Genomic DNA, 21726 nt, shown 5'->3' on the forward strand with positions numbered 1-21726 from the left:
GAAAAAGTATATATAAAGGGCCCAATAATAATTTGCTATGTGCAGGCAATAAAAGGTGAATTGGAACTACATTGATTTTATGTAGAAATTGATGCAGTGACTATTTGATATGGAAGTGCAAAGGACTTACAATAGCCAAAACAATTTTGAAAAAGAACAAAGTTTGTGGATTATCACTACTTGATTTCAGTGTGATTCAGTGATTCCACTCCTATTTAATTTACCAAGAAAAATGAGAGCATATGTCCATACAAAGACTTGTAGAAACATATTCATCAGAGCTTTATTTGAATACTCAAAAACTGGAAAAATCCAAATGTTCTTCAACAAATGAATGGATTAAAAAGAAAAATGACTGTGGTATAACCATATGCTACACAGCAATAAAGTCATGAACTATAGATGCACGTGCTACATGGATGAATCTCAAAATTATTACAGAGTGGAAGAGGCCAGACCAAAAAAAAAAAAGAATCACATACTTTATGATTCTGTTTACATGAAATTCTAGAATGTGCAAATTAACATGTAGTGTCAGAAAGCATATTAGCAATTGCTTAGGGTAAGGGAGTGGGAGGATAGAGAAGAGCCGCAGAGAGGGATCACAGAAATGCATGCAGCAACTTTTAGGGATGCTGGGTATGTTCAGTAACCTGATTTCATGATGGCTTCATATTATGTTTATATTATAAATATAGTATATCAAAAGTTATGGAATTTTACACTTATAAATGAGTGCCATTTATTGTATGTCAATTATACCTCAATAAAGCCCTTTTTAAAAAAAAAAAAAGGATTATTCTTCCTTCCAAATTATCCTCCTATTGTGCTAATTTATATGACTAATTTTTACAGTTTCAACCAAATAGACATGGAATAAAGATATAGCTAAATGGAAACAAGAAGTTTACCCTTCGAGTATAGAAAAGAACATGCTCAAGGCATCAGTCATGTTACTGAGAACTAACTTAAGTCCTAGTGAGTAGTGTGATCACATTGTGCATTGATGTAATATCTTCAAATATGCTGCCAAAGATTCAAAAATCAGAGAGAGAAACATCAGAATCGATTCTTCTATTTGTGAGGTGAACATACAGACTTACTTACAGAAAGACAGAAAGAGAAAAGCTGTATTTTTTCATCTTACAGTTCAAAAATACATTCAACAAATAGCCACTTTTTTTGATAAGTGGTAACTCAAACCTTGCATTCTCAGGTCTTAGAAATGATTTAGTTGTTGATAGTGGAATTGTAAGAGCTTACCTTTTGTCTCTTCTGCTTTGTAATATTGTTGCATAAGTCATTTCTTTTTCACAACTCTTTTGATTCACAGCATATTGACCTGCGTTTCCTCTCTTTCCTCTCGTGTGTTTTGATATGCCAGATGTATCGTGAAGATTACTGGAGAAATGGTGCTGTCCTTCCCTGCCGGCATCACCAGACATTTTGCCAACAACCCGTCACCTGCTGCTCTGACTTTTCGGGTGATAAATTTCAGCAGGTTAGAACATGTCCTGCCAAATCCCCAACTTCTCTGCTGGTAAATATATTTTGCACAAATTTTTTAGACATGTGTGTAGCTTAGCAGTGGATACTTACATGAACGATATACCTTAGCAAGAATATAGCATGGTAGAGAAATAACTGTTATTCAGATATGTTTGTAGATTCAACACAGAACTTTTGCCATCTGTCAGAGTCTTTAGTGGGTGCTCCTGTGTGCAAGCTTATATGAATTCTAATGGCCAACTGTCTCAAGTGGCTAAAGAGATATTTAGAGCAATAAAATCTGTATTAGTGACAGTTTATCCAGTGCCTATTTTACTTACCATTGGTGACAATGGATGAGGATGGTGGGAAATCAGCCTAATAAAAGCAAGAAAATCCACTTGTTGTATTAGCATCTTTTAAGGTCAAATGATATTTGAACTGTGAACTATTATTCTTCACATGAGCTTGAAAGACTTTTTTGTGAAATATATAATTTCACAGTAATGGTGATTGTTTTGATGGAACTTTACTATCAAAACAATATTTACTATATTTACTATATTCAAAGAAGCTTGTGTAAATTTCTTTGTATCAATGCACTTTTTCACATTTTTTAGCTATTAAATCTGAACACGATGTCTTTATCATACCCGCAGATTCACACAAACATACACATGTATAAAGCTATTAAAATTGGGATCCCTGGGTGGCGCAGCAGTTTAGCGCCTGCCTTTGGCCCAGGGCGCGATCCTGGAGACCCGGGATCGAATCCCATGTCGGGCTCCCGGTGCATTGGGCTTGCTTCTCCCTCTGCCTGTGTCTCTGCCTCTCTCTCTCTCTCTGTGACTATCATAAATTAATTAATTAATTTAAAAAAGCTATTAAAATTGATCAGCGTATAATACAGGTTAGTTATTGGCAATGAATGAGACCAAAGATGTCATTCTTGACAGCTGCCTCTCCATCAAGTCCTGATATTTTACTTAAAGATCTCTCTCTAAAGTGGCCATTTTTTCTCTTTCCTGGGATCTTCCTGTCCAAGTGACCACTGTCATTTTCCCAGACCACTGAAATTGCTTTTCTCTTTCCCTTCCTGCTCTCAATCTTGCCCCATTCCTACATTTTTTACATAATAGGTGAATGACTTCCTGAGGTGAATCAGGTCATCACCATGCATAATCCTCAGGTGGCTTCACATTGCGTCTGTACGGGAATGTGAACTTGTTCCCATTGCCTTTGAAGCCCTGACTCATCTACCCTCACCTGCTTCTCTGTTATCAGCTCCCGTCATCTGCCTCAGAATCCTTGGAGCTCCAGCCAGACCTACTGGTCTTAAGAACAGGCGGAGTCCTTTCCCACATCAGGGATTTGTGTGCTTGCTTCGTCTGCCTCCACTACCATTCCTGCCCCTCTGCACCTGACCCTGACTCACCCTTCAGATTTCAGCCCTGCTTGGCCTTCCCTGACCACTCCACTCCCCTCTCTACCCCAACCCCCATCCTCAAACTAAATATGTCCGCTTGTTTGTTGTTCTTTCTCAAGGTACTCTATTCTTGCGCTTTGTTGCACTTACTAGAATTATTAATTGTATATCTATTTCTGTTTCCTCATACATCCATCTCCCCCACTAGACTGGAAAATCCATGAGGGAATGGAACACATGTCCTAGTTCACCATCACACCTTCAGTATCTTCCACTGTCCCTGGTGTCCAGTAAAAACTAAACTAACATTTGTTGAATGAATGAACTCAACTATAATTTAAAGTATTTAGTCAAGCTGGATATTTATGTAGGAAAAACTAAAGGTTGGGGGACCTGGGTGGCTCAGATGGTTAAGACACTGACTCTTGGTTTCGAGTCAGGTCATGATATCAGGGTTGTGAGATGGAGCCCTGTGGCAGAGGGCTCTGCACTGGGCGTGGAGCCTGCTTAAGATTCTCTCTCTCCCTCTGCCTCTCCTCCCCCTGAATGCCTCCCCCCAGCTCACAAGTGCCGCTCCCCCTGCAAAGGGAAAAAAAAAAGGAAAAAAAAAAAAGAAATGACTAAAGGTTGTTGGCATTTAGAATTTAAGGAACAATGCAGTCACTTACTTCACTTACCTCACTGAGTGAGACTTTTTCATTCCAGTGGTGACAAAACAGTCACAGGTCTTTCAAGTGATTACCAAGATCATCTCCCCCTCTTTGGCCCTTGCCATGGTTTAACTAGCAAACATGACTCAAGGTTTAAAAGTATGGAAAGAAATGGTCACCCATTAAATGAAAGATAAATGTAAAACAATCAAAATTAGAAATCAACAACTTCTAGGCTGCCTGGGTGGCTCAGCTGTTGAGTATCTGCCTTCGGTGAGTCCTGCATCGGCCTCCTTGCAGGGAGCCTCCTCCTTCTGCCTCTCTCTCTCTCTGTCTCTCATGAATAAATAAATAAAATCTTAAAAAAAAAAAAAAAAAGAAATCAACAACTTCTTATTCAGTTTCTCTCCCTGCTTTTGATGTGCACATAGAGCCCGTTAATTTTTTTCAAGTTTTTATTTAAATTCCAGTTAGTTAACATATAGTGTAATATTAACTTCAGGTGTAGAATTTAGTGATTCATCACTTACATACAGTTGAGCCAGTTGAATTTATTTTTTAAGGTTACTCCACCTGAAATTAGGGAATATGTGCCACTATTTCACTGGTTTATTAACAAACAAACCACTGGTTTGTTTGTTAATAAACCTAATGTTATGGGTTTTGTTGCATTTTTAGGTGGTTATGTGGCCAAGATTTTAGGCATCTTTGGAAGAGTTTTATACTTATATTAATAAATCAGTCTTATGAATTGAATTAAATAACACTCTGAATATGTTTTTGTCTGACAAAACCTTATATAGACATTACATTATTATTTGCTAAAACAAAAAAATCATCACTAATTTGGACCTTATAAACTTTAAATATTTGATTAATGTCAGGGCTGTGACTGGTAACTCACAGTCATGTAGCCTATGTGGATTTGTCATGAAGGATTGATTGTTTCACCATCACTGCTCCCGTCACCAGTTTTTAAAAGGCAACATAATCAACTATTATTCTCAATTGTAGTACAAACCTTTTACATTTATCACCTTAGACCCAGCCAATTCTCTCAGTCATGTGTTCTGAAAGGCTTCATTTGGGTCAAGAGCTTGGCACCTGAGAAGACATTTGCCTTTACAATCCCTCAAAAGAAACCAAATTGAAGTTTACTTCTACTTCTTCCAAACAAAAAGAGTTTGCTTGTAAAGAATTCAGGAACCATTGTTAAACCAATCATAAGACTAAAGAATTTTCCAGACTTCCTGAGCATTCAAGAATTGCATCTCTATCTTATTGGCAACTCTGACTGGTGAAGCTTTCTTGAATCTTTATTAAAGCAAGTTCTCTGAGGAATTATTGTATAGATATATGATTTAGCTTAATTTGTTATTAAATTTAGAAAATACATTTCCTTAAAAAGTAGTGTCGTTGAAATTTTCCCAGCTATTCAGATCTACTTAGTACAAATTAATGATGCGTTGCTGGATATTAATTCTGCACCTCTTTTTGGTACAGTGGGGAAGTATGACCTGTGGTATACTGACCTGGGCTGGAATCCTGACTGTTACTTATTTGCTGTTACCTCTAAGCAAATTACTTAATATCACTGACTTTCTATCACTCTTATCTCCTGCCTCTGGGTAACTTGGATGCTTTTAGGTAATAAAAGTTTAAATAGTCCTCATCAGCATCCTTAACTTAGCTTGACCAGGAACAAAATCTCAAGCGCCAGTACTCTTTTCTATCCACTTCCTATATTCTGGGAGTTATAGATCTTTGCTTTGTTTTCAACAACCTATATACCAGGGCACAACAGAAACATGGTCATGCTGAGACTTAGGCCACAAACCTAGCCCCTCCTAACAGATCAGTAGAGTTTTAAAGAAAGCCCTGATGTTTTTGGACTCACTCTCTTAATTTGACCTTTGGAGACTGAATTATGGCAACTTACCTTTGACCTATCCTCATCAATTTATGGGAGGGAGGCCAGAAAGAGAGGGAGAGAGAGAATCTTTTTTTTTTCTTTTTTTCTTTTTTCTTTTTTTTTTTTAAGATTTCATTTATTTATTCATGAGACACACACACAGAGAGAGAGAGAGAGAGAGAGAGAGAGAGGCAGAGACACAGGCAGAGGGAGAAGCAGGCTCCATGCAGGGAGCCCGATGCGGGACTCGATCCCAGGACTCCAGGATCAGGCCCTGGGCTGAAGGCAGGTGCTAAACTGCTGAGCCACCCAGGCTGCCCAGAATCTTTTTTTTTTTTAAGGGATTTTTTTATATTAAAGAGAGCAAGTGTAAGTGGGGGAGGGTCAGAGGAAGATGGAGAAAATCTCAAGCAGACTCCCTAGTGAGCACAGAGCAGACACAGGGCTCGATTCCACAACCCTGGGATAGTGTGACTTGAGCCAAAATGAAAATTTGGAGGCTTAACCAACTGAGCCACCCAGGCGCCCCAAGAGAGAACCTTAAGCAGGCTCCACATTCAGCACACAGCCCAGTGTGGGTCTCAGTCTTACAACCCTGAGATTATGACCTGAGCCAAAATCAAGGGTCAGTAGGTTACCAAACTGAGCTACTCAGGCACCCCTGCCATCATCATTATTATTATCATCCTTCTATCTTCTTGACCTCTATCTTTCATTCAGTAAGTAACTTGTATGTCAGATTACTTGGGCCCTCAATTACTTGAATTACTTGGGCCCTCAATTTCTTCATTATGTGGGAAGTGAGCAGAGGCTTTTCACACTATTGCCTGATTCCTTTTGTCACCGAGACAAGCATTGTCAAGATATATTGGGTGAATGATGTGTGGACAGACATCTGAGCAAAACTAACAAATCCCTAAGAATACTAACTCCTGAATTCATTAAAACTGCACTTCTCTATTGTAACCACCATGATTATTATTCAAATTCCAGGATCATCTTATAAGCCCAGTCACTGTTTTATGATTTAGATGCTCTTTAATGAAGGTGGTTTTAGTATTGCACTGTTCCCCTCAGTTGGAAATAAAGACTGTGTTTACATTTGGCCAAATATTTAACTCCATAATTTCTGAGAAAACTGTTCAAGTTAATTAAAAAAAAACAAACAAAATCAATGTACTCAGCTCTTTGATTACATTAGCCGACTAATTCAGAGGAAACTGGTGATGTAGAAAGAAGGCTATTAAGTTTGGGTTTAATAAATAATTCACTCTTTAAAGCAACCAATCATCATCAGGATTGGTTAATATTACTGGATACTCACTGAGATTCATCGTGACACAATCATGCCTCTATGGGCATTAATTTATTAACATAATAATGCCATTCAGAACTGTAACTGTACTAAAATATACTACTGCTAAAAAAATTAAGTAAAATAAAATATACTACTGCTAATAACATGATCTCTACAAATTGTCAAAGATGGATATAAAAATCAGATGACAAGTGGCTAAGATGCTTCTTTGTGTGGATATTTGTCACAAGATATTACTCAATAATTTTTTCTTCCCAACTGAATAGTGATAATACTCAAAATGATGCCAATACCAAGGAATTCTGGGTAAACATGCCAAATTTGATGATGCACCTAAAGAAAGTGTCAGAACAAAAACCCCAGGCTACATATTATAATGTGGACATGCTCAAATATCAGGTAAGCCTATTCATTTGATCAAGGTGTCCCTTTCACATTATAAATGTATATTCTAAAATGTCTAGCATTAAGTAAAAGTAAACAAAATAGCATTTCTTTTAATATAACTTAAAACCTATCATTTTTAAGAAAATAAAAGGCTCCTTGAAGACTACAAAAATGAAGTTGCAGAAACTTTCAATAATTGAGATTATAAATAGTGGTAAACTAGTTATTGCGGTGGTAATATACCCTACAGTTTGGAAAACACTTATTTACATTGTTGTAAGGAAACCACTAAAAGTAAAGTATCTATACGATGGTACATTTTACAAAAATGCAAATGATTATATTGTTTGTCCTGTAAAAATAATACCACCTAAGCTTTGGATGTTATCAATAATACTGAACAAACATGATACCACAGAAATTCATCACTTGTATAATTAAGATATGATGTAAAATACATTTTTATTTAACTTTCTTCCCCCCAAACGTTTAAAACACATTTAGTGACTGCTTTAAGCTTCTGAGAGAAAGGAAAAGGAGCAAGAAAAGCAAACTCCAATGAAATATTTCCCTGAATGAGAAGTTAAATTTAGAAGCACATGCATGGTTCTTATGCCCAAAGGGGGAAATATAAAACTTCACTTGTTTTCTTTCACAACCATTCATTACAAACACCACCTCTACGTTGTCACTTCAGATTAAAAACATTTTTTTAAATTCTTAAATGCTGTCAGATTTTTTTTTTTAAAGTCTCCACAGTGTCATTCAGGGAATCTAGAAAGAAGAGAAAATTCACCTATTGCAACATGAGGCTATTGTAAAGTATTACATTGGAGGCAAGAAGTTTATTCTGGAATTAAGTCAGCTTCCTACTGGCCTCTGACTTTAGGCACTGAATCTTCCTGAAGCTCTGTTTCCTCATCTGCAAATAAGGATCATTGTGATTCCTACCTAGATATGTTACAGGCTGTTGTAAGGAGCTAATGACCTAATATATTTCAAAGTATTTGTTAAATATAAGTAGCCTTAGGGCTGCTGGTTTGTTTTAAAGTGAGCTCTGAGGAATCCCTTCTGCTGCTGTTTAGTTGCAGTGGTGGTGTTTTCCAACATGCAAGGAATTGGGTGGGAGGCACAATAAGCATTCTGTGGGATTGCCCTCAAATCTCAGCATGTTTAGTTTTTGGCCGCTATGATCATAGCATCCTCCAGTAACTGGGTCGATCAAAAACACACCCGCACAAATCCAAAACGCACTGTCCCTAGGTAGAGGAGCCACTGGGGACTCAAGAACCACCACTGAGACAGAGCACAGAATCCAGCCCAGAGGGGTCAGTCTGCTCTTCTTTTGATTTACCTTAAATAACACATTTCCAAAGCAAAGTTCATTTGCAGAGAACTGTGCTGCTAAAAATATTTAAATTTTAAAAAACCTATAATTGTTATCTAACAAAAATTGCCATCAAAAGCCATGGCATTTTATAAAAGAATTCATATCTGGGCTTGTTTCTATAGCAACTCCTGCTACCTTAGGAGCTCAACTTGCCCTCAGGCCCCTTCCCCATGGTATCTGTCTGTGGAGGCATTGCTAGGCCAATAGAGCTACTTATAGTCTTTAAAATCAGCAAAACTCATACTCCGTGAATAAAACCAAAAGGGTGTAGACATCACCCACATGGCCCCTGTAGTGTATGTGTGCTGGTAAAAGAAGAATCTCTTAGAGCTCTTCATCATCACAGTGAACAATCAAGAAATAATAACATTAAAATTTTTTCGTTGTAGATCCAGAAATCAAGTTGGTATTATTGTCTTTAGATTAAGACAATATCATTAATTCTGCAAACATGGCTTTTCCTTGGTCAAACTCACAGTTGATTCTAACTAGAATTGACGGGAGACAGTAGAATGTACCCCTTCCAGTTAGAGGACTTGGGTTCAAGTACTCACTTTGGCAAATCCAAAAGAGTAATGATAACCTGTTTCATTTAACTCACTGGTGTGTTGTGAAGAGAAAGTATGATAAGAGTATTAATGTATGGGGACGCCTGGGTGGCTCAGTGGTTGAGTGTCTGCCTTCGGCTCAGGTCGTGATCCTGGAGTCCCAGGATCAAGTCCCACATCGGGCTCCCCACAGGGAGTCTGCTTCTCCCTCTGCCTATGTCTCTGCCTCTCTCTGTGTGTCTCTCATGAATAAATTTAAAAAAATTTTTAAGAGTATTAATGTATGAAAACATTAATGCTTTACTAAGTGCTAGGCACTATGCTGACTATTTCACATAAACTATCTTCCATCTCCCCGACAACTCTATGGGTAGATATTATTGTTATAATTCTCATTTGGCAGATGAAGAAATAACTGAGACTCAGAGAGGACTAGTGACTGACCCAAGATTACTCAGCTTGTGACTGTCAGAACTCACATCCAAGACTAACTCCTGTCCTCAGCTCCTAAGCAGTGCGTGCTACTACCTCCCTAAGTGACACAAGTGCGTTGTAAACTCTAAAGTGTTGTAGAGATTTTAGTAGCTGATTTTATTTTTCATCCGTAACAGTTTACCTGTAGCATGCAGCTCCCTTTCACAGGGCACTGTTCCCAGTGATATTTACTGCGAGCTCATTTGTGAGCAGCACCAACAACATGATGACATTTTATATCTAAGAATATTCCATGGGAGATAACCATAGCTTCTGGCTTTGTTTCAGACTAACAGTTGAGCCTTAAACATTCTCTTTCCTGTTATTTGGCAAGGTGTCTGCCCAGGGCCTTCAATCCACACCTCTGAACCTGGCAGTGAACTGGCGGTGTGAGCCAGCAAGCACTGACCTGCGCATCGATTACAAATACAACACCGATGCAATGACAACTGCTGTGGCCCTCAACAATGTGCAGTTCCTGGTCCCCATAGATGGAGGAGTAACCAAGCTCCAGGCTGTGCTCCCACCAGCGGTCTGGTAAGGAGCCACTAGTCCCCTTCCTCTTTACCAAACGGCTGTTTCTGGGCAAAGGGATCATAAACTTCTTAGCATTTGCATTTCCTACAGGAGGCCATTACAGCAGGCCTGTATGTCAGGGTGCAGGGCAGGAAACACTGTCCTGTTATTCTAAGAAGAAAAGATTTAGCAGATGCTCACACAATAGTAGAAGTGCTAGAGGACTAAGCTTTAGACTGGATCTCCAAGAATGTTTCCCCAGGACACTGCAGAACTGGCTTACCAGGGAAGCTGCTAGCTCTACCACAACCAAGAAGCAGAAAAATGAGAAAGCTGCCCGTGGAGCCACTAATTTCAAGAACTCACCAGAGCCATGTTGATCCAAGGATAAGAAAGTTCCTACCGACACTGCCTTAACTGCTTCTCAGCACTCCTGGAACTGGGAGACTGGACTGCATACAGCACTTTGTGGGAAGATCCCCACATCTCAGTTAGACTGCTGGCCACCAGAAAAGAGCTACGAACACAGCAGGAGAATGGCCTCTGCTCCCTTCTGTCCTCCAAATCTCAAGCAGTGCACGTCATGTGGACCCTAAGCCGCATCTAAGACCCTAACTGCAGGGGCATCTAAGAAATGTAGGGTTTTGTTCTATAGCCTCTGGACCATAAAAAAAATCACCACTGGAGAAGGTACGGGAACAGACCCTGAAGAGAAACCAAGTTAAAAAGGACTTGTTCTCTTAGAGAAAGTATTCTAGTTTTTCCATGTGATTGTCAGAAGCAAAAAATAGAACATTAAAAAAAAAAGTCAGCCATATGACAGCTCCAACTTAAGTTACCTGAACTCATTATTCATTAGAGGTGTCAGAAAAAATTAACTGCATTGTCCTCTATATGTTTTCCTATCTGACAGTTGTAGCTGGTTATAATAAGGAACAGATAAAAGAACATTTATGTGTAGACGGATGTATGGATGGTTGGATGGATAGATAGATAGATAGATAGATAGATAGATAATGGGTAAATCATAATTAACATTGTCAAGATTCATTTTTTAAAATTAACACTATCTAGAAAAAATATGGCATCCATTAAACAAAAACCTTTACATACACAAAAGCCTTTTACCTATTTTATTTATTTTTAGGAATGCTGAACAACAAAGAATATTGTGGAAGATTCCTGATATTTCTCAGAAGTCAGAAAATGGAGGTACTGTAATTATAGGCTTATTTAATACATAAAGCTGAAATAACTTTCAGGTATTAAAAAACTATCAATCAAAATACACTTAGCATTAGAAGCAAGCAGAATATTTCACTTTACTTTGGTGTATACTTATCTCAACCAATAAAAGCAAGTAATTTCTCAGTGGATCCTCTACTTCCCCTTTTCTGCCCAACCCCACATCAAACAGGCCATACTTCAACCAGAGAAGAGCTTTTAATGAGACAAGTTTTCATTTTGTGTCAGATCTCCACTTCCTGATAGTTTACATATTTTTCACTTTCCTCTGACTGGGAAAATACATTGCCTTCCAAGTAACATGCTCCCAAATTTTGAAGTATCATTTGGTTGAATTACACTTTCATTAGTGTACAAGAAAAGTTCCTCATAATATTTCATGAAAAAATTTATTCATCACCATTTTGTCACTAAAACATACACTATTTTGTATGTTTTATTTTGTATATTTATACTAAGTTAGATGTTGTGTGTTAACTTTTGAATATAATTTGCAAAACTATATCCAGTGTGTTGTGCAATGATACTCTTTTTTAAATTTTTTTATAGGGGTGGGTTCTTTATTGGCCAGATTTCAGCTATCCGAAGGCCCAAGCAAACCTTCCCCGTTGGTTGTGCAGTTCACAAGTGAAGGAAGCACCCTTTCTGGTTGTGATATTGAACTTGTTGGAGCAGGGTATCGGTTTTCACTCATTAAGAAAAGGTTTGCTGCAGGTAAGTGGGCATCCTGTGAGTTTCCTTTGCAAAAATAGTGTTGCCCTAGCTACTCTCTTGAGAAGGAAAAGTGTCTGATTTGCTCATCTTCTTTCTTTTCCTCTTCCCAATTCCCAATCCACATTTCTCATCCCAGTTAGAAAGCAAACAGATTGTAGAATGAAAAATTGGATAATAAACTAGAAGTCAGAATCAGGAACGCCTTGCCTACCGATCATGGCTCTGGCTCTGTTTCTTATGTGGGGATCACCAGTCATTCCTATTATATACACATGTATATACTAAGGCCAGTGGAATAAATACTACTGTTTTTTTTTTTAGATTTTATTTATTTATTCATGAGAGACACAGAGAGAGGGAGAGAGAGAGAGAGAAAGAGAGAGGCAGAGACACAGGCAGAGGGAGAAGCAGGCTGCATGCAGGGAGCCCGACATGGGACTGGATCCCAGGACTCCAGGATCACGCCCTAGGCTGAAGGCGGCGCTAAACCGCCAGGCCACCTGGGCTGCCCAATCCTACTGTTGGGCAGTAACAAAGTAAATGCTATTTGCCTCTGAATTTACTTCTTACCTAAAGACATTTTTTCTCCAACAAGACTTCATAGATTTTAGACTTGTCAGGCATAGCTGAAATCTGAGAAGATCCATCTTTCACTTCAATATAAGCAACCTTCAAGAATCTAGGCCAGGTATCAGAAACGGTTGCCCATGAGCTGAATATGGCCATAAGATATGTTTTTGGCACACATGATAGTTTTTTGGTGAAGAAGTCCCCAATACTAGGGTGATTATACTTATCAATGACTTGTCAGGATAACTCCTGGTTTTTATGCCTGCTGGTCTCTTGTAATTACTAGTTTTAACCTTTCCACTCTCAAAAATGACCCAGGTTACATGATTACTCTTCCCAAAACAAGTTGGATTCCCACATACAGAAACAAATCTCCCAGCCCATCCTAAAACCTAAACGTCTGCAAAGTGTTCATACACGGACATGTGAAAAGGCAACTACCTGGTCTGGGAAATTGAAAACTTAAAAAATTGTATGTATTTTATACTAATACCACACCTCTCAAAATGCAGTATTAGGCTCCTCGGGGTAGGCAGGAAGGATAAAAATGTTGCCCGTATCATAATCACATTATGGAACTAGCAGATAACCTGTTGATATGTTGTTTTGTTTTGCAGGAAAATATTTGGCAGATAACTAATAAAATCTTATGCAAGGATTTGGATGATTCATATAATGGAGAACTGTTGTATGAGAAACAGGTTTTAATTTTGGTTTGATGGAAACAAACCAAAATCTGCACTTGGGATATATCTGCTGGAAATGTCCGTGACTTTCAGCAATGATTTCCCTCACACAATACCATGATGACCAGTCTTGCAGTATTTACTTCTAGGTGTAATATTGTTAATGGTTTTAAAATGTAATTATTGTATTTGTAAATTGTACTCATTCCAGTAAGGCGATTAGACACCTGAGTTTTAGCATTTTACCATTCCTGAAATGGATGTAATTTAAACTGTGGTCTGTAAATTTAATAGTAGAACTGTTGAATGGCACAATGCTTACAGAGGTAGATTGCATTTTGTCAATATATAAAATTTAAATATAATATTGATAGCTGTCATAAAGGGGGTGCCACATACAAAGAAAATTAAGTGGAACCAGAGGAAAAAAAAACTTCATTTTCTTCAATCCTTAGTATGTTTTACTCTAGTGCTAAATAAAAATTCTATCTTCAAATATTTAGTGGGTTAAATTCAGAAACTATTTCAGAAAAAAAATTCTAAAGTTACAGCATATTCAAGAAGAGCATTAATTACCACTTTTTAAAAAGCTTTTTTTTCAAACTGCAAATTTCATAAAAATGCAAACTGTGTAAACAGGGCCTCTTATTTTTATAACTTGTGTAAAAAGGGAAAGCAATTCATATTTAAAGTTTAAGTAGATGAAATTATAATCAAGAGTAAAGAAGATGTTGAAGTCTTAACTACTTCCCCCTCTCTCTACAGTTTAGCAAATGTGGAGATTGCTGAATAATATCAGACTAAAGCCAAAATTGTGACTTTAAAATTTCAAGACTTTCCGTAGTTGGACTGGTTAACAACTTTTGCTTAATTAGTCTGAACAGAGTCTCCCGTATAGCATGGAGAATGGTACCATGTATCTTTCTCTTTACCTGCAGGAATCAGACCATTAAGGCTAAAACTCGAAAAAAAAAAAAAATCAGTCCCTCCAACCCCGTTTAAGTCCAGAAGGCAAATTTTAATCATTATCATTTATATCATTGGGGAAGGAGAAAAAAAAAAAAGCTTTATAAATGAAATTCAATCCACATTATTGTGCAATAAATTTCATTTTGGATAAGATTCATCATATGTGACTATAAATCTTTGCCATTCTCGGGGAATCAGAAAGAGAGTTATCAAAAATTAATGTCATGATTTCATCATTGCAAGGTACGATTAAAACTGTAATTACTCAGTCTGGCCTCACAATGTGAGGAGGATTCAGAATGGAGAAGCACTTCTTCAGGGTTAGTCCCAGTTGTCAAACCTTCCTCCTCCACTATCTGCAAACATGAAATTTCCTTTAAGTCATAGAACTTATTTTAAACATGAACCAATTCTTATCCTAAGTTATACTATTACATACCTGGAATTAGTAAGCCATTGTATTTAGTTGCTAAATTTTTTTACGTTCACTGATACTTGACAAAGAATCATTAGTCTCTTTAGATTTTAGAATCAAATTAAATTTTGTAAGTCTTACTTTTAAAATGAGATTGTGATTGGCAATTGTTTATAGTTTATAGTGGAACTTTTTAAATTACCATTTGTACTGCTGCATCAGTGCTTGCTACAAAGAAAATGTTCAAATGTTCAAAATGATCTGTTTTACCTCAGAAGAATTTCTATTATTCAAATACTCTCAGTTGGCTCCCCAGACAGTCTGGAGTTGAAGTTTTTTTGGACAAATTATTAATGTACTCATTTTAAGTAAAGATATTCAATTTGATTTTGAAACCAAAATAGAAAATGCAAACTTTTAATCCTGCAAAACATCAAACACTGAAACCAATGGAGAGTAAGGAGCAGAAAATTGAGAATTATACAGCATATGAATTTAAAGATGCATTTTTAAGTAATCAATTCATAAGGAAAACGTATTGAATATTAACACAAAGCATATTAAAAATGTGTAAATATTACTGGTTCTTATGTCTTGCTCTTTATATTTTATTTTATTTTATATAGTTCTAGAGTGACTTAGTAATTAAACACAAGGGTTTTTTTCAAGGAATAATTTTGTTGATATTGTAAAAATATAATTTAAAACATAGATTACAAAAATCTTTAATGTTATTCAAACGTTTCCAGGAACTAAATTTGAAACTATAAAGATCTCTTGTGATCCCTTAATTGGTCTTTGTGAAACAGAATGGAGGTTATTGGCTTGATAATTATTAAACTTTCAATAACCAGAATCTCGATAGAGAAGATATCCCTTCTCCGTTCAGAAAAATAGGTCAAATAATAACACAATAAACTCATATCAGGGCTTTAGATTTTGGTAGTGGTTTTTTTTTTTTCTAATTTTATAGTTTACAATCTCCTGTTAAACCTGTATCCACTGTACTGTACAATAAGAATTCATATTAGGAAAAAAGATCCTAGACAATGCAAGAGTCTCTGCTATAAAAACTAACAAATGAACATTAAGTCAGGTCCATTATCAATTCCTAAAACAGAAGAAAATAGGCAAGTACATATTAATATTTTCAATACTAGGGGTTAAAATAAAAAGAAAGAGTTCTCATTAACCAGAACACTATTTCTTGAGATTTATGATTTTAAAAGTTTCTGTTTTAACAAGATAGAAAGTATAAATGATATTGTTTTATTTTGACAACATGGAAAGTATGTTTTTTTCTAAATAAATTTCATATTTTCTTGATATTTTTAAAAATAAATTCTTGTTAAGAATTAGTCTGAATTTTACCATAGTTGGAATTTATAATTCCTAAGAGTTAAATTTTTAATTATTTTTAAAGCTCTCTTCTCTACATCTACAGACAAAATGAAAATTCATTGTATGGTATTTGGGAATATATTTCACCTATAAAGAAAGAAGGTCCACATTTCAAATGGTTTTGAGTGAATAGAGATGTTTTTTATTTTTGTTTTTATGTATTTTTATCCATTTCCATCTGCAAAGTGTTTGATGCAATAATGACACATATTTTCATTTCAAAATCTTCTTTTCAGAGAAACCTGGTAACTACACTAACTCTACCACTAACTACTGCTGTGTGACATTGGACAATCACTGCCTTTCTCGGTTTGTTCTCTTTAGTATGAGGGATTAGGATTGGGATTGGGATTGCCAGTGGTTTTCAAGTTTTTCTTAACAGCAGCATTTTCTGCTACCAAAATTGCATATGAAATCCTGTTATGCAAAACAGCTTAAAGCAATGACAGAGTTCCTTCAAGCAGTTGAGATTTGGGCGCCCCTACCCCCACTCCCACCCTGACCCCAGCACTATTTAAACACCATCATAACATGTCAATGATCTATAAAATTTCTCCCACCTCTGAAGTTCCATGATTCTACTAGATCAGATAGATTTCCTGGGGGGCTTCATAAGAAAACTTGGACAATCACAGTAATTGACTGACGTGTAATAAAAAATTATATTTACTTGAGTGCTTACCATATACCAGTCACGATAGATACTAGCTTGTTTAATACTTGTAGCAATCCAGAAGTTGTAAGTACTCTTCTTAATTCCTATTTTACAAATGATGACATCCAAGCTTAGATTAATTAATTTGCCCGAAGTGACACAGCAGCTGCAAGTAACCCAGTTATCTTGACTGCAGAGGGAGCCTCTCTGACCAGTTTTGCTTACTCATTCTGGGAAATAAACTCTTGTTTTATTTTCCTATATACATATCATTTGAATCCCAAGGTTAAAGGTGCCGTGAAAAATTAGTATCAAAATAAGGATAATTCCAATAGCAAAATTGTTGGAAGAGTATGCTTCTCAAAGAATGACTGTGAACCACTTGTAATAACAGTCATTTAAAAGGGTGATGATTTTGGCTCAGTCCCAGAGCCTAGAAGATAGTATCAACAAGTTTAAATTAAAAGAATAAATATCTAGGGATGGAATTTAGGAATACGTATTTTGACAAGCACCCAAAACCTGAGAATCACTGCCCTAAGACATCTCTGAGGTCCTTCTTAGTTATGACATTCTATCAAATTTTAAACATTAAATTGTAAGTTGAGTGAATATCATTTTTCTGGTGAGTTTATTTTTTCACTCAGTCCATTTAACTTTCTCCAGTTAAAGAAAAATGGAAAAAAAAAAAAAAAGACTCAAGGCTTTTCTGGGAAAATCCTTATCTTTTCCTTAGAGTTCTCACTATATAGTCTCAAAGTGGCCTGAAATGTATTTTCTCGTTTTCATATTTCTCCTTTTCCATCAATGGCTCAAAAGACTAAGAGAAGCTGTAGGCAGATTGCAAGCTATCACTCACTGCACAAAAAAAGTCCTAATAAATGTCTCCCTCCTTGCAAGAGACACTCAGATGGATGTGTAACTTTTGAGCTGACCCTATTTATTTTGTAGGCCTTTGAATTGGATGCTTTATAACCATGGACCAGTATCATTGTAAAGGAGTTAACTCAATAATTTTTATTTTTCCTTTTTTTTTGTTTTCAGAATAATCACAGTTGTCAATTAAATTTGAATGGCATAGTAAAATATTTAGATATCTACTAAGAAGATGAGTTTGTTGAGTTTTGCCTTTTTTTTTAAGCTTTATTTTTCCTTACAGATTATGCATTCAGCAAGATCCCATTCAGGCTAAACGTACTTTCTGCTACATGGTTTTCCGACCAGCAATTTATTTAATGGAAGGAAATTTTTTTATGATAGTAAAAGAAGGATGATCTCTAAATATCATTTTAAAAATTAGTTAATATAAGTAAAAATGATGTTTCCTTGAAATAAATCAAATTAAGTTGCTGATATGAATGAACAAATCAATCTATGTTAACTGATTAAAGAAGGTGTTCTGATGACCTGCCACACCATCTTTTACTGTGTGCACTTCTGTCATGAAGCTTTATTGGATTTTCCTGCTTCTTTTGTGTTTGTTTGTTTGTTTGTTTGTTTGTTTGTTTCATTTGGCAAATAGCATCTAAATGCCATTCCCTCACTCGTGAATTAAACATGTCTACCATTACATTATTTTTTGTACATGGAATGTATGGAGGAAAAGGAGATAGAAGTCAAATATTTAAATTTCCAAATATTAAAAAAAAAGAAAACCCACTAGCATTTCTGTGTCATTGCTTTGATGTTCTATCATCTTCTGTAGGCTAGAGTTGTAATTTTAATATCTAATTCAAATTGAAATATTCTTCTTGGAGGAAAGTCAAATTTTAGAGTCTATTGAGTTGACTATCAGATCTCTTGATTCTCCCTCATGTTTAACACTTGATTTCTATCCTAAATGAGTATTCTTGTGAGAGAAAAGCACCTCCTTATTGACATCCACTATAAGTATAATAATTTATTTTCTAGGTATAACTTCTCAAGTTATTTTTCCTTTGACTTATAGTATTTTTGATTGTCTTCTTCTATCCCTAAGGTAGTACGTTGCTTATTCTAAATACACCTTTAACCTTATAAGAAAAGATGTTTCAATGAGGAGCAAATATATATTTTTATGTGTCTCTTAATGCCTAAAAGAAAATAAGTAAAGGATACTTCAGCATTCACCTATATTCCAGTATTTTCCAAATTGTGTCCAGGTCGACTGGTTCTGGGAAATATTCATTGTGGCCTGAGAATATATGATCTTATGCCATATTCCCCACTCCTTGGACACTGATAATAAAGGTTAGTGTTTTAATGAAGCTTAAGAAAGTTATTAAATCACAAAACACTTTTTTTTCCCTAAACACATCTTGAAGAAACATTAGAAAAGTTTTAACACCAGCTTACATATCCTTCAAGAATCACAAATAATACAACCAGGAATGTTTTGAAAGAATGCTTCTGAGTTTTTGTTTAACTTGAAGAAAAATTCTTGCCACTTCAAATGAGTTAGTATCTATTTTAAATTTTCCTTAGTATATCTTAGTGAATTTAACTTTATCATCTAAAATATTCATGTAATACTTTAATTTTTTAAGTATTATTTTTAAGGTCTTGCACCTATGACCAAGCACATCAGAGTACCAACTGTTGAAAACAAATTCTTTACAGAGTGGAATTAACGCTAGCGAACAATCTTTGGTAATATCGTATTGAGTGGCTTTAAGAAATTGGATCATGATAAATGAACGCTGAACGCAGATTTACATAGTCTCGTTAGAAACTATACAAAAAACACTTTATAATGAGAGGGATACATTACTTAGCAAAGATTTTGCAGAACCCTACACTCTACTGATGAGCATTTCACAGTTCTTTTTTGCAATGCTTTATTTTTCAAATCAATCGTTCATACACAAAAGCAGCAAAATTCCTTTTTAAAAAATTCTTGGATGAACTGATTCAGAATAAAGCTGAATCACTTTACATTTCTCTAAATATAGCTCAGTTTTTAATTCACTCAGAGTTTGTGAATCAGCTTGATAGATGATAAGCCATTTATCATTTTTAAATATACCATTGAATATGTCACGCAAATGTTAATTCCATCTCATTTGTTCAGCTGTATATTACTTCACTGAGATTTTCTCTCCCTCTTCTCTCTGACCAAACAGATGCCTAGTGTTATTCATACATGCATCATTACTTTAAACTATTTTAAATAATACACCAAATGTCTACCACTGGGATCACTATCCCAGGGTCCAAAGTCAGATAGTTTTCTTTTCCTTGTGAGATGATAGGATGAAAATTCTTACAAGCTGTGTTAATTTTGCAGGTCAGTATTGAATTCTTGTTTTTTAAATGGATGTGCATGAAAGAGACTGGCCCCTGTCTAATCTCTCTGTTTCTCTCTCAATCTAAGAGAATTGGAAAATTGCTCCTGAATATTTTTTCTTGAAAAAGCCAAGTGTTGGGATATGTATGATGATATGCTAATCTTATATATGAACAGAGCTTCACTACAGGCCAAGCAGTCCTTTACAGAGCTGGCTTTTTTAACTGTTTGAATATTACTGGGTTCAATATACAAATACTTTTAATTTTTCACTTCATGTAGGAAAAAAAATCTATAAACGATCAAATTTTAATTTTCACACTTACTAAGTGGCATTCTTTTTTTTTTTCTTTGACAATAAGAGAAACTAGGAAAAGAATCTCAGAGAAATTTTGCTGTGTTTCCAAAGGTAATAAAATTCAGTCAATTGTCTTTCTTAAGAAAAATGCTGTTAGTGTGTACTTTGAGTTGGTGGTAGCCTTTCTTTAGAACTCCCCGTGTACTTTATAGCAACGGTAAACTGAATTTTTTTATGACCTAGTATGAAGTATTTAATTTCACAGAATTCCTTGAGCATAAAATATTTATAAAAGAAATTGTGGGTTAAAATACTCAAGTATATTTTTTAAATCTAGTTAAAATATTAATACCTGGCTCTTTTTCCTACATGTGTAATTCAACCGAGAGTACTTTTATTCTCATGGCCGTTACTGCTTTGTCTATGATGAAAGCTTTACTGCTTCTGTACTGTGCTCAAGAAAAAAACCAGCAAAAGAAGCAAGAGTTCACTGTAGCAAAGCTCGCTGGTGAGCAAAGGTGATATGAATGTGTAGTATTGATTTATTGAAGATAATCAGAACATTTTAACATTACTTGCCTTATAAGTTAGAAAAGGTGTGGACATCATTTTTTTTTTGTAAATAAATAATGATTTTTACAAATGTTTTTTCCTTCATACCAATCACCCATTTCACAAAATCCCAAATATGCAATTATTTATCATGACACATTACTGCAACTAGGGTTCCCATTTCCGAATAAACTTTAATTATACATGAGATCAAGATGAAATATCTAAAGTAAATTGTTATTTAAATGTAATTTTTTTCTGGAAAATAAATGAAAAAATGTAAAACTAAATTCAGTTGTGAACCTCTTTTATCACCAGCCTCTTAAAATTTTACCCACATTTCTGGAAAATTTCACTGCGTGTTTGGGGTGGCAAAGCGGACAAAACGTTTTGACTGTGCAAGGGCTTTAGAGCAGGACACATCCCAGTCCCGTGATTTAATGATAGACTGGAGCACATCACTCGATTCTTCATCCCTATCTTTAAGAAAATGGAGCTACTCTCCCCTTATCATAGGGTCAATGAACAGATTAAAAGAGATAATCTTTACCAGTCACCTAATAGTTCCTACCTACTACGTAGTGGATATCCAATAAACAATCCCTTCCCTCTTCTGTGAATAGCGATTGGGATGGGGCCAGAACACTCTAACGCTCTCCCTCCGGCGCTGTCCTAACTCTTACTGGCTCTACTGTCATCCCGGTGCATTGCTCTTGTCAGCTTCTGCTAACTGCACTGACCACTCATAAAAGGACAGGTGCCAAAGCTTAGAGGTATTGTTTTATTTCTAACTCCAGGGATTGCCCACTACAGAAGGGTCCTTTCAAAGGTTTGGATTCGTTTGCTT

At 35.8% G+C, this 21726-nt stretch overlaps 1 protein-coding gene across 23 annotated transcripts in view; it reads left to right on the plus strand.

The window, feature by feature from the left end:
* Positions 1-21169, plus strand: part of SGIP1 (SH3GL interacting endocytic adaptor 1) — a 204143-nt gene extending 182974 nt beyond the window's left edge. For all 23 annotated transcript variants that reach the window (XM_077892177.1, XM_077892176.1, XM_077892175.1 and 20 more), the window contains 6 exons: positions 1385-1540; positions 7061-7193; positions 9928-10130; positions 11257-11321; positions 11904-12068; positions 13256-21169. In XM_077892177.1, coding sequence (XP_077748303.1) covers positions 1385-1540; positions 7061-7193; positions 9928-10130; positions 11257-11321; positions 11904-12068; positions 13256-13278 — 745 coding nt within the window. In that variant the 3' untranslated portion in view covers positions 13279-21169. The remainder of the gene's footprint in view (positions 1-1384; positions 1541-7060; positions 7194-9927; positions 10131-11256; positions 11322-11903; positions 12069-13255) is intronic.
* Positions 21170-21726: the final 557 nt, after the last annotated feature.

The sequence above is a fragment of the Canis aureus genome, chromosome 3 (assembly GCF_053574225.1).
Source record: "Canis aureus isolate CA01 chromosome 3, VMU_Caureus_v.1.0, whole genome shotgun sequence".
Lineage (NCBI taxonomy): Eukaryota > Metazoa > Chordata > Mammalia > Carnivora > Canidae > Canis > Canis aureus.